The 15,000-nt window shown below is 30.9% G+C and overlaps 1 protein-coding gene across 7 annotated transcripts in view; it reads right to left on the bottom strand.

Annotated features, from left to right (window-relative positions):
- LOC137643827 (uncharacterized) overlaps positions 1-15,000 on the bottom strand; it is a 359,559-nt gene that overhangs the window by 156,081 nt on the left and 188,478 nt on the right. For all 7 annotated transcript variants that reach the window (XM_068376527.1, XM_068376529.1, XM_068376533.1 and 4 more), the window contains one exon: positions 9,331-9,502. In XM_068376527.1, coding sequence (XP_068232628.1) covers positions 9,331-9,502 — 172 coding nt within the window. The remainder of the gene's footprint in view (positions 1-9,330; positions 9,503-15,000) is intronic.

Genomic DNA, 15,000 nt, shown 5'->3' with positions numbered 1-15,000 from the left:
TATTATTATTATTATTATTATTATTATTATCATTATCGTTATTGCTTGGTAAGCTACAACCCTAGTTGGAAAAGCAGGATGCTATAAGCCCAGGGGCCCAATAGGAAAATAGCCCAGTGAGGAAAGAAAAAAGGAATATAGAATATTTTAAGAAGAGTAACATTAAAATAAATATCTCCTACATAAACTATAAAAACTTAACTAAACAAGACGAAGAGAAATAAGATAGAATGGTGTGCTCGAGTGTACCCTCAAGCAAGAGATATCTAACCCAAGACAGAGGAAGACCATGATACAGAGGCTATGGCATTACCCAAGACTAGAAAACAATGGTTTGGTTTTGGCGTTACCTTCTCCTAGAAGAGCTGATATATATGTGTATATATCTATACATATGCACATATAAGATAGATAGATAATTAGATTCCAAGTTGCTGCAGAACGCTCAAATAAAAAAAAAAAGTCCGACTGTCCTTCATCTTTAGAAAGTGAGAGTTCTCGTGACAACTGCAACTCCATCTTTTTCTCTTCCTTTTTTTTCTTTTTTGGACATGTGTGCCACAAAATTATCGTCGATTACCCTGTCGTACCATGTCGCCAATGAATGAATGAAATCCTGTGCAAAATCCATTAAAATTACATACCTCAAAACCTGATTAAACGTACTATGTAATATGACAAAAGCGTGACATAAAGAAATGATATTATTTTCTACCCTCGCTGTTCAGCCCCATTATATTCATCTAGCAGAGCCTTGGCCTTGAACAAAAGGGAGTTTTAAAATATGCATCACTGCAGGGCGTTTGAAATTAATAATAATATCTTCAAAGAAATAAAATACCTTGCCGCAAGAAAAGGCATGATATAAGTATCCCGTTAAAATACCCATACGACATATATGGAACAATTATCAAAGAAATTTCATAAACATATATACAGCATGCGAATCTTTTTATAAAATTTCTCTCCATAATTCAAAATTTAAAATTCAAATGTATGATTTAAACAAAATGATTTGGTAGCGGCGTATGTACCTAGACAGCAATTTGAGATTGTGAAACTTACAAGTAAAATGTGTATTATAAAACTTACATGGCAGTAATTTAAATATTTAAATATAATCATAAAATTAACTCAATCGAAAATTACCTTCAATAGAAATAGTTTAGCGACAGAAAAAATTGATTGAAACGAAAAAAAACCGAGACTTGTTACTGCTCATTCATTAACTATCAAAAATAATTTGATATTCATTTGAGCAAAACCGAAAAAAAAAATAAGGTTACATTACCTACCAAAGCTACTTCAAGTACACATCATGTAATGAACGAGTCTTCAAACCCGTGTGCATTAAGACAAGTGGTAAAAAGGCAAGGGAAAATCTACAGAAAAACGCATAAATCTTCATTGATATAACATTTTTCATTGCTAAGTATCTGCATCAGCAAAACTGGGATCCCAACTCTCTCTCTCTCTCTCTCTCTCTCCTCTCTCTCTCTCTCTCTCTCTCTCTCTCTCTCTCTCTCTCTCTCTCTCTTTTTTACATAAAAGCACGATATCTGATCCATGACCACAAAGTCATAAAAAACAGTATAAAAAACGGATACATAAGCAAACACATATGCACATATATATATATATATATATATATATATATATATATATATATATATATATATATTTAGACAGTATATATATGTATATCTATATACATATACATCATATATATATTTATATACACACACACATTTATATATATATATATATATATATATATATATATATATATATATATATATGTGTGTGTGTGTGTGTGTGTGTGTGTGCGTGACCGTATATATATATATATATATATATATATATATATATATATATATATATATATATATATTGTGAGAAACAAAGTGAATGAATTATAAAAACACAAATTAAAGACTGCCAAACTCTCTTGATTATACATTCCCATGGGAACACCAACACACATTTATCTTCACATACGTTCAGTATATACAACGCATCGATTTTATGCCATTCTAAGCCTCGTTAGAGATCTAGATGAACAATGAGAATGTAAGGTATTTACATTTCTTCTTGATATCTGATGAATGAACATGTCACTGGCCATTACATTTTATTTAATGGGGCGTATTTGCACTGACTCACAGGGCTGCTTTTTTAGCTCGGAAAAGTTTCCTAATAGCTGATTGGCTGGACAAAATACTTCTAACTAATCAACTAATAGGAGACTTTTCCGAGCTAAAAAGGCAGACCTCCGAGTCTGTGCAAATATGCCTCATTAAAAAAATTTGAGTATAGAATGGCACTTAGTAGAGAGCATGTCTTCACCATGCCAACCGGTATTGAATTTCTAGGTATTTTTTTTTTTAAATTGGTTCAGTAGTTTTTGTGTGATATGGTATAAAAACAAAGAAATAAAGTAAAATCATATATGCTATTTCCTTAACATTGTGATTATTTTCAAAGTATTTTTGCCTACTTGTACCTTGATGTGCTTTATCCAATATATCAGATTCATCCTTGGGTCATAACCAACATGAATACCAAATTTGGTCAAAATCGGTACAGTAATTTTTGTTGTCAAAAACAAATAAGTAAACTAACAAACAGACAAGGATGAATGTATACCGTTTGCAAAATCATCGACTTTGGCGAAGGCAATTAAAAGTGGTTGCTTTTTTTATTTTTTTATTTTTCATTTTTTTTTTTTTTTTAGAAACCTCCATGTAAATAAAGCGAATAAAAATGGTCGTTGGTAAATAGGCATTGTTTAAATTTCTACCCTGTAAATCATTCAAAGGGTCTTTGTTTTTCCAGAAGATTTCATAGGATTATGCCTTTCATAACTCATAAGGTTTAAAGTCCCATTTATCTGCATTAACCGTCCAGAAAAAAAATTAAAGGTCAAGAAATATAATCCTTATAAATCGTGCGTCGTAAACTTACACACTTCAGCTGTTTATTTGAAAAAAAAAAATGAAGAGACAAGGAATCTCAGCCTAAAGTTCAGTTATGAAAATGAATTATAGAGCTCGTCAAAATTCCAAGTCCAAGGTCACCCTTGCATTGAGCGCAAATACAACACGTATAGACATTTCGCATGCAACTGTCTTCAGTTTTGGCAAATAAATGCAATACCCCTGCTGTGCGTAACCTTCTTATACTGCAAATTAAACAGTGGGTCAGAAATTTCCTTTGCGAGGTATAAAAAGTAAGTTAAATGTGGCGGGAGATGTCCGTGGAGTTTAATAACATTAAAGGAAATGCAATGTAGGTTCAAGTCCATGAAAAATTCACGAATGCAAAAGAGAAATGAGGCAGATCTTTGTGGATAAATAAATTTTCCAGAAAGTAATAATATTGAATTTGCTGTTTAAGACTCAAGACGTATCATATGGAATTCTAGATTCTAGAGAGTTTAAGCGTCCTTTTACTGAAAAAAAAAAAAATCTGGATAAGATTAGACAATGAGGTAGAAATTATAGAAATATGATTATCTAGCACGCCACAAGGGGAAAAATATTGCTATCACATTTAACTGAAGGAATGCAATTACATTACAATATTTCTTTCATGTATGAGTTATAAATATCTGTTATTTGAAGGCACCAGTGGTGTGTTTGCAATATCCATCGGCCAATATACATTATGTAATCACCCGCAAATGTATCGTACATTTTTAAGTACATATTACAAGTGCAAAAAATATACTCATACATACACACAAATTGTAAATGAAAATAATTCAAAGGTAAAGAGAATGTGAATAAAAAAGGATCATTGGTAAATAGAAAATGTTTAAAATTTCTACCCTGTAAATCATTCGAAGGGTCTTTGTTTTTCCAGAAGATTTCTTAGGATTATACCTTTCATAACTCATAAGGTTTAAAGTCCCATTTATCCGTATTAGACGTAACGAAAAAGAAATTAAAGGTCAAGAAATCTAATCCTTATAAATCGTGCGTAGTAAACTTACGCACTTCAGCTGTTTCTTTAAAAAAAATTGGAGAGACAAGGAATCTCTGCCTAAAATTAGGTTATGCAAATGAATTACAGAGCTCGTCAAAATTCCAAGTCCAAGGTCACCCTTGCATTGAGCGCAAATACATCACGTATAGGCATTTCGCATGCAACTGTCTTCGGTTTTGGCAAATAAATGCAATACCCCTGCTGTGCGTAACCTTCTTATACTGCAAATTAAACAGTGGCTCAGAAATTTCCCTTGCGAAGTATAGAGTAAGTAAAATGTGGCGGAAATGTCCGTAGAGTTTAATAACATTAAAGGAAACTCTATGCAGGTTCAGGTCTATGAAATTAATACTATATCTTGAAAAATTCACGAATGCAAAAGAGAAATGAGGCAGATCTTTGTAAATAAATTTTCCAGAAAGTGATAATATTGAATTTACCGTTCAAGACTCAAGACGTATCATATGGAATTCTAGATTCTAGTGAATTTACACGTCATTTTACTGGAAAAAAAAAAAAAACATTTATCTGGATAGGATTAGACCATAGGGTAAAAATTATAGAATATGATTATCTAGCACGCCACGAGGGGAAAAATATTGCTATCACATTTAACTGAAGGAATGCAATTACATTACAATATTTCTTTCATGTATGAGTTATAATTATCTGTTATTTGAAGGCACCAGTGGTGTGTTTGCAATATCCATCGGCCAATATACATTATGTAATCACCCGCAAATGTATCGTACATTTTTAAGTACATATTACAAGTGCAAAAAATATACTCATACATAGCCTACACACAAATTGCAAATGAAAATAATTCTAAGGTAGAGAAAATGAGAATATAAAAGGATCATTGGTAAATAGACATTGTTTAAAATCTCTACCCTGTAAATCATTCGAAGGGTCTTTGTTTTTCCAGATTTCATAGGATTACACCTTTCATAACTCGTAATGTTTAAAGTCCCATTTATCCGCATTAGACATCCCGAAAAGAAATTAAAGGTCAAGAAATCTAATCCTTATAAATCGTGCGTCGTAAAGTTACGCACTTCAGCTGTTTCTTTATAAAAAAAAGAAAAAAAATGGAGAGACAAGGAATCTCTGCCTTAAATTCAGTTATGCAAATGAATTACAGAGCTCGTCAAAATTCCAAGTCCAAGGTCACCCTTGCATTGAGCGCAAATACAACACGTATAGACATTTCGCATGCAACTGTCTTCAGTTTTGGCAAATAAATGCAATACCCCTGCTGTGCGTAACCTTCTTATACTGCAAATTAAACAGTGGGTCAGAAATTTCCTTTGCGAGCTAAAGAGTAAGTTAAATATGGCGGGAGATGTCCGTGGAGTTTAATAACATTAAAGTAAAGGCAATGCAGGTTCAAGTCTATGAAATGAATACTATATCTTGAAAAATTCACGAATGCAAAAGAGAAATGAGGCAGATCTTTGTGGATAAATAAATTTTCCAGAAAGTAATAATATTGAATTTGTTGTTTAAGACTCAAGACGTATCATATGGAATTCTAGATTCTAGTAAATTTAAGCGTCCTTTTACTGCCATTTTTTTTTAAATTAAAATAAAAAGCATTTATCTAGATAGGATCAGACCATAAGTTATAGATTACAGAAATATGATTATCTAGCACGCCACGAGGGGAAAAATATTGCTCTCACATTTACCTGAAGGAATCCAATTACATTACAATATTTCTTTCATGTATGAGTTATAAATATCTGTTATTTGAAGGCACCAGTGGTGGGATTTTAGAATACCCATCATCCAATATACGGTATTTAAGTATACAATCCAAGTGCGAAAGAGATACTCATAAATACACCAACTGTAAATGACAACTATTCTAAGGTATATAAAAAAAATTATATCTACACTCCTCGGGACTTCTTTATATATATATATATATATATATATATATATATATATATATATATATATATATATATATATATATATATACACATATGTATGTATGTATATGTATATATATAAATGTGTGTGTGTGAGAGAGGTAAAAAATCGTAGTTTAATTGTCCACTTAAAGACTATTCGGTAAAAAATGTAATATACCTCATAGTTTGGGCAAAATAGCTATCGACTCATTTTCCCTCTCCCAACTACCACCTATCCATTTTCAAATACGCTTCCATCCATCCGGGTTTCGATTTTCAACTGCTAATTATCCTATATGAAAGTACACACAATCAATCTCCACCAAACTCCCCTTCATCTTTAAATCTTCTACTTCAACCCCCAAACACTCGTGTCCTAACCCCAATCTAACCCAGCCCCATCCAAAAACAAAAGGAACTAAACTTCTATCTATCCCATAAATCTTCTGACTCAATCTTCCAACCTCTAGTATCCCAACCCCAATCTAACCCAGCCCCATTCAAAAAAATCAAACGAACCAAACTTTAGTCCCAACCCCAATCTAACCCAGCCCCATTCAAAAAAAAAAAAAAAAAAAAAAAAAAAAAAAAAAAAAAAAAAAAAAAAAAAAAAAAAAAACCAAACTTATATCTATCCCATAAATCTTTTAACTCAAACTTCCAATCTCTAGTGTCCCAACCCCAATCTAACCAACCGCTATTTTTAAAAAAAATTACCTAACTTCCATCTATCCCATAAATCTTCAAACTCAATCTTCCACCCTCTCGTGTCCCAACCCAGATCTAACCCACCCCCATTTAAAAAATAACCCAAAGGAACCCAGCTTCGACCTATCCCAGTCCTTTAATATTCCATTGGTACCAACAAGACAAACCATCTTATTCTTGTCATTTCTATTCCAAATTCCTCCCCAATTTCAACATTAAGTATAACCTGTCACCCCAAAACGCTTCCAAATGACCGGCAATTTTCTCCAATTTCCGGTATAACGACTTCAAGAATTTATTCGTGGCTCTAGTAAATATTTTGCAATGACGTTTGTTCCGGTGTTATGGTCAAGTCAGCGTAAAAATCTGACAACCTGTTGATTAAAAACAAGTTTTTATTTGACCCAATAATAACAGGGTAAACGATAGTTTTAGTTTCTTAAGCAACATCAAAGAATGTTTTTAAAAAGAATATTAAATTCTCTATATGTATCAAAGTATTCTTTGTTTATTCTAGTAAAATTAATTATTACTTTATAATGAGCACATTAAGTCATACATCCCAAATGTAAATATGTGCTCTTTTAGTATTATCTTTAAAAACGAGAAAAAAATATTATTTTTATTTACCTAATAATAAGGTCAATTCATCATGCATTCCAAGTATTAATATGACTTTTACTACCATCTTTAATATCAGGGGGAAAAATTTTTATATCTACCTGGAAGTTAAGAGAGTAAAGAGTCCGAAACAAACATGTTACTAACGATCTGTTTTGCTCTCTAAATTCATTTCCAACAACGAATCCAAATAAGACCTAAAAAGACATTCAACAACAAAAGAATTTCGTGACATACAAATCTATCCAAATTTTCTTCACTTTTTGGGGGGAGGAGAATTGGGTATATCACTGAAGCATTAGAGTTCAAGGTTATGGAAAGATGAGCAGCGGGAGACAATTCAATAGAATTGGAATCCAATAAAAGATGGAAGCGAATGAAAGGTTACATTTCAACGAAAGATTCTGAGCATGAATAATTTACTATTTGCTTTCGTATATTCGTCGATACCATTCGATTCTATAATGGCTCAAAAGAAATATATTCTGTAAAATATTAGCTACTTTTAACCTTTAACCGTACTGAATGTATGTATATATATATATATATATATATATATATATATATATATATATATATCTATATATATATATATATATATATATATATATATATATATATTTATATATATGTATATATATATATATATATATATATATATATATATATATATATATATATCTATATATATATCTATATATATATATCTATATATATATATATATATTTATATATATGTATATATGTACATATATGTGTGTATACAGTATATACACAGACAAGCACAGGGCAGCGTGAACACACATATAAATATATATATATATATATATATATATATATATATATATATATATATATATATATATATATAGATAATTGGATCAGTGTCACGACAATCAAATTTATGTTCATAGATATACATATATATATAAATCCATATGTATGTGTGCGCGTGTGGATGTACCCCTTCTTCAGCTAATCCACCCGTTACTTTTCTATCCTTACAAATGTCTATTAATATTGAATTCCCAGGCTTTGAAAATACCTGAACTCAAAGGGGAATTATATATATATATATATATATATATATATATATATATATATATATATATATATATATGTATATATATATATATATATATATATATATATATATATATATTTATATATATATATATATATATATATATATTTATATATATATATATATATATATATATATATATATATATATATATATATATATATATATATATAAATGAGTGCATCTGCCAGGATTCGAAGCTATACCTCCCGATTTCGTTATACAATTGAAAGTCGATCTTACACAACGTGGTATGTATACATTTGACTACACAAATCTGATGAATAAATACACACACAAACTAATATATTTCTACAAAACTGAAAAGGATTTATATTTACTAATCTTTCTAAAAGGATTAATACATACTAATCCTTAAACAAATTGGAAAGGATTAATCTACACGAATCCTTCTACGTTATTGAATAAGATTAATCTATACTAATCCTTCTACAAAATTGGAAAGGACACACACACTAATCCTTCTACAAAACTAAAAATTATTAATCTATTCTAATCTTTCTACGGAATTGGCAAGTATTAATCAATGCTAATCTATCTAAAAAACTAAAAAAGATTAATCTATACTAATCCTTCTACAAAATTGGAAATGATTAATCTATACTAATCCATCTACAAAACTGGAAAGAATTAATCTATACTAACCCTTCTACAAAACTGAAAAGGATTAATCTATACTAATCCTTCTACGAAATTGGTAAAGATTAATTTATACTTATAGATCTACAAAACTGGAAAGGATTAATCTATACTAATGCCTCAAAATTGGAAAGGATAAATATATACTAATCCTCCTACCAAATTGGAAAGGATTTATCTATACTAATCCTCCTACAAACTGGAAAAGATAAATCTATACTAATCCTTCAACAACATTGGAAAAGAATAATCTATACAAAGACAGTGCATAATATATTAGTCTTCTTACCTGTAGTCCAGTGAATAACAGCATCTATACAAATACAAAGAATAATGTATCATTCTTCTTACCTGTAGCCCAGTGAATAACGGTGTGTTTTTCATTGTCGAGCGCCTGAACGTCGGCGCCCTTCGTTAAAAGATATTTGACAACAGACTTATTGCCTGCTATGGTAGCCAGGTGGAGAGGCGTGTACCCGTCTTCGTCCCTGGCCTGCAGAAGGGCAGGGTCGGCCTCGACCACCTGCAGGAGAAAGATGATTTACAATGTTGCAATTAGATATTGAGTAATAAATAAACATAAACAATATTTCTACAAATTAATATTGCTAGTGCTAAGAAAAAAAAATTTCATTCAAAAAAGATGTAATGATTAACAAACGCACCATGGCAAATATTTTTTGCAATAAGATAATGAAAAATAAATTCAAAACAATATTTTTACACATTAATACAGCTAGTCTTTAGAAAAAATCATTAAACTATTGAAAAAACTTAATGAATAACAAGACCACTATGGCAAATATTTTGTAACTGTAATTAAATATATATCGACTTTCATAAAACTATTATACAGTATCCTATATAACATTGAATAACCCACTGAAAAGATATGTAGCTTTAAAACCTAAGCTGAATACATCAATTATAATAAGAAAAACAAACAATATTTTTACAAATTAATACAGCTAGTCATTAGAAAAATTCATTAAATGACTGTATTTGAAATAATTTAATGATTAACTAGACCACTATGGTAAATATTTCGTGACCTAGTAAGACTAATAATTGATTAGAGGTTTTACAGCCGAAATTGAAAATATACATTTCCATAAAACGATTATATATTGGCCTATAATAGCCTACTAAAAATGCACTTCGCTTTGAAACCTAAAATGAATACATCAATTATAAACAGGTAAAAAAAGACACTCAAAATTCAACAAGAATACGTAAATTTTTAATAGAATTTGTTGCTTTTATAAAGGCACAGCATTGTAACACAGCATTCTTAATGGGAGTAATTTTGCTCTCATGTGCAAACAAAACAAAAAACAAGGAATGGATTATGAATAAGCCAAAGCTATAACTTATAAAACCAATATAAAAAAATGTCATATCTGTTATTCCTACATTATAGTTTTGGGTCTACTACTTTCATTTGATATTCATTTATAATTCTTTGATTTTTTTTACTTAATGTAACATAACTTCATAATTAATATTTATAGATTTCGATAAAGAAAGCAAATGGTAAAAATTATTTATCTAAACAGACTCTTCCTTGTTTACATATCGTTAATATTTTATACAAAACATAACATCACTGTAATTGAAATATAGTATCATTCATGTAAATGTTTGCTTACAATAAATTTTACATGAAAAAATAGTGACTCTGTTAATATTGTCTCATTAGCAAAATGTTATTTACGGGTATATAGAATTGGGGTTTTCTATTCAATATAAATTTTAAAATTTAATCAATATATTATAGAAAATAAGAAATTTAATCCTACGCACATAATAAAAAGTGAGAAACAACATATACTGATTTTTATAAATCATCTAATATTCAACGGCAATACATTAGCCAAACTAATATTCAATAAAAAGTCTAGATTACCTTTGAGAGAGAGAGAGAGAGAGAGAGAGAGAGAGGAGAGAGGAGAGAGAGAGAGAGAGAGAGAGAGAGAGAGAGAGAGACTGTTTCCTTTAAATATATTTCACAAATAAACTTCTTTATATACAAATGAAAGCTAAATAGTTTCATGTTCATACGCACTACATTCGATTCACTCACAGTAAAAAAAAAAAAAAAATACCGTAAAATAACTGACAATTAAATAACTTCTATAGAAGATCAATATATATCTAGAAAATTGTACCCAGAAACTGAATGAATCAAAGAATGGAAAATATGAAAAATGTATGGAAGAAAATATAGAGGAACATTTGATACGGAAAAAATTTTTTTTTGACCTATAAATACACAGAAAAATAATCTAAAAGTCCCCTTTTAGTATAAGTATAGTCGCCGCAGAGATTCCGGGCGAAATAAGCACCACCCTTGATGACGTCATAGCCAATCACGTTGTCTCCGGCATTAAAAAACGGTCAAAAAACTCTACAAGTGTGTAGAGTTTGAAATTTGTAAGGAGACAACGTGATTGGCTATGACGTTATCAGGGGTGTGGCTTATTTGTACATTGCTAACGTGGGAGATACGTGATTGGCTATGACATCATCAGGGGGTGGGGCTAATTTTCACCCGGAATCTATGCTGCGACTATAATCATGAACAAATCAAAGCAAATTATAATCCAATATGGAAAACTCTAAATAATAAATGCAACTAGATAAATAAACATAATGAAAAAAATATAAAAAATCGTAAGCAATTATCAGTAAGTACGAGTATCTCCCTCATTTTGTATGGTTCAAATTGATATATAATTTCGGACAATAAACCTTTTTTAAATAATCCTTCATTACATTTCAGTCCTAATTCAGAGGTTCTTTACCTTCTTTATTACTCTTTAGGTTCTTAGGTTGAGAACTGAAACAACACAAGCATCATTGTTCAAAAAGATTGATTGGTAGCTCATAAACACCGTTAAAATTCAGAAAATAAATAAAAATTTGAAATACTTTATAGTATATTACAGTACGTATTAACATTTTGATTTATAGAATTTGGGCCATATATGCCCTGCGTAAGGGCCAGGGCTGAGGGGTTCATTCACCTCAAAGAGGAAATCGGGAGAAAACGCTGTAATTGCAATGAGAAAAAATATGCAAAATAGGCCGAATATCAAATTGAATGAATAGAAGCAGGTATTGGGGTAAATTAGAAGGCTAAAAAATAGGTGCAGCTAAAGGCCGCGATGTTTACATTACACCACCTGGGTGAAATGATGGTAGTACAATATTTCTCTAGATAAGAATATGCTAGAAATCTCTCTCTCTCTCTCTCTCTCTCTCCTCTCTCTCTCTCTCTCTCTCCTCTCTCTCCTCCTCTCTCCACTCCTTTGTGCTCCTGAAATCTCAAAATGCGTAATATTAGAATTGATATTGGTAGTATATCACGTCAATCATCTCCCAACAAAAATATTGCTATCTTAATTACATTTACAGATTTGTGCATAACATTAAATATGTAGGCATATTACAAATATGTACTGGGAAATTAGTAAACAATTTAAAGAATGAAAATAGTAATTATTAGGCTACATAGCCAAAGACAAAGGTGAAGACATATGTGTATAAGTATTTACATATATAAATACAAATACAGTATATTACATTATACATATATATATATAACATATATTTATAATATATTTATTTATATATATATAAATATATAATATATATATAATATATATATATAATATATGTATGTAATATATATATATATATATACATATATATATATATATATATATATATATATATATATATATTATATGTATATATATATATATATATATATATATATATATATATATAATATATATATATATATATAATGTAGTGTATCAACACCGAGAGAATCTAAATACATATGTGTATTTAATCATATGACTTCATTTATTTTGATAAGGGGAGACAACTGGTTTGTAAAAAGAAAGACAACATTATCCAAGTGCGTCTGTTCATACCATTACTTTTCAGTTCTGCGTATATTCATAAGCGAACCAGTTTGCGTGTATGGGGATAAACATGCTATTGCCCACGCATCAAGTTTTTTTGGGGGGTGGGGGTGGGGGGGCGAGCGCTTAAAATAACCGGAAAGGTCGTAGCAGGCCGGCCGTAAAAGTTCGAAGTGTTTATTGGAATAAGTCATTACTTAGATGGAGTCAAAACAAAAGAAAAAGTGGACAACAGCGCCATCTATCTTATGGAATGTTCAAAGTTTTCTAATATACTTCTTTATGTTTAAGCTGTACCATACTAAATCTGTGCAGTAGAAATGGGGTCGATGAAAACAAAGAAATAGTTGAATGACCTTATATTAGCCATTTTGGGACCATGAAATGCTATGGAAAATGTCGAATAATGCCTTTCCCTAACTAATTCGTTTTGAAGAGCTTTCAAAATTTCGATGAAAATTGGAACTCTAGCCAGACAATCAACATTGGAATGAGAGAATGAATAATAATAATATAATAATAATAATAATAATAATAATAATAATAATAATAATAATAATAATAATAATGAATAATAATAAATAGTAGCAAAAGGCATTACTAAAATAATAACAATATTTCTTACTAAAAGGAATAAACTCATTTTCTCAACAAAGAAAGGATGTTTCTTACTTCGTAGTGAGAATTGGAATAATCTCAGTTCCTCAAAAAAAAAAAAATGAAAAACTAAATGACGATAAAAATCTCCATCTTTCTTCTTTTGCCTTCAACCATCAATAAGAGAGTAGTTGATCTTATCTGATCATTAAAATAAAAAAAAAACTGTCAAATCTAAGTGATAATTATCTTACTACTCATTAAGAAAATAAAATTAATTACCTTAAATCTCAAAGAAAGGTAAGGAAATTTTTCCAACGCATCACGGAGGAAGAGAAATGATGAATCCTTGCTAAAATCAGACTATTCAAAGAAAGGTAATCAAGTAGATCACCTCACGATCAGAAAAATTCTCTGGTGCTGAGAAACAGCTTTTCATCTTCAAGAGACGACACTGCTGTACCAACCGCGTGTCACACGATCGTACATAGTAACGACATTTCATTTTGTGTATATATTATGCTTGTATCTTCGCTCTCCCCTCGCACTAATAAGAACCTGAAAATAACATGTCTGTTTTCTCACCGTTAACTGTTATCCGGTGCGGTGTCGGTTTGAACATGAAATTGCCTGTTATGTTTGTATGCCCTTTTTGCCTGTATATACAAGCGAGTGTTCTGTAATAAAGTTACTCAGTTGCTTTCATCCCGCCTTTGAGTCACAACCTTTTCTCGTTGAGTCACAACCTTTTCTCGGCCCGTCACACTGCCCTCTAATTCTCTGAGCATAAAAGACACTGATTAACCTCCTCCCTTGAAAAGCTATTGCTGTTTCCTAAAGAAAGAAACTCCTATACCAACTCGGCGAAAGACGAAGGATCTTCCCGTCTTAACAAGGAAAGGCATTCTTTAACTGCCGAACAAGGGAAGGATGTCATACCTCTTCAAATAAGGAAGGAAATAATAGTATGTTGGCCAAGGCACCAGCCATCCGTTGGGATACTACTGGTAGTGTTATTCAATCCTTTCACTGACTAGATAGTACTACATTGGATCCCTCTGGTTTAAGGTTTAAAGGTCGCTCATGAATGGCAGAGGCAAGGGACAGTGACATTGCCCTAGCAAGCAGGACAATGCCCTAGAGACTGACCATACATTATATGATCAGCGCCCAAGGCTCCTCTCCATCCAAGCTAGTGACCAGGGAGGGCCAGGCAATGGCTGCTGATGACTATGCCAGCCATTAGCTCACAAGGATGGTAAGGTTGCATACACTACTGGCACTAACGAATATGAGCGGGACTCAAACCACCGACAGGCAAACACCAGGCAGAGACGTTACCAATCATGCCACAGGCAACCCAAGGTTCATTTATCCTTTCAATACACATTCACCTAATAGACCTACTCTATTCTTTACATATTCTCTTCCTTTCTCATCCAATTCCAATCAAAGGGTCAGCTACTGTACTTTATTTGTTCATTGGCTA

This window comes from Palaemon carinicauda, chromosome 7 (assembly GCF_036898095.1).
Source record: "Palaemon carinicauda isolate YSFRI2023 chromosome 7, ASM3689809v2, whole genome shotgun sequence".
NCBI classification, from domain to species: Eukaryota; Metazoa; Arthropoda; class Malacostraca; order Decapoda; family Palaemonidae; genus Palaemon; species Palaemon carinicauda.
The sequence above is the reverse complement of the archived record's forward strand: the minus strand, read 5'-3'. Positions and strand labels throughout refer to the sequence as shown.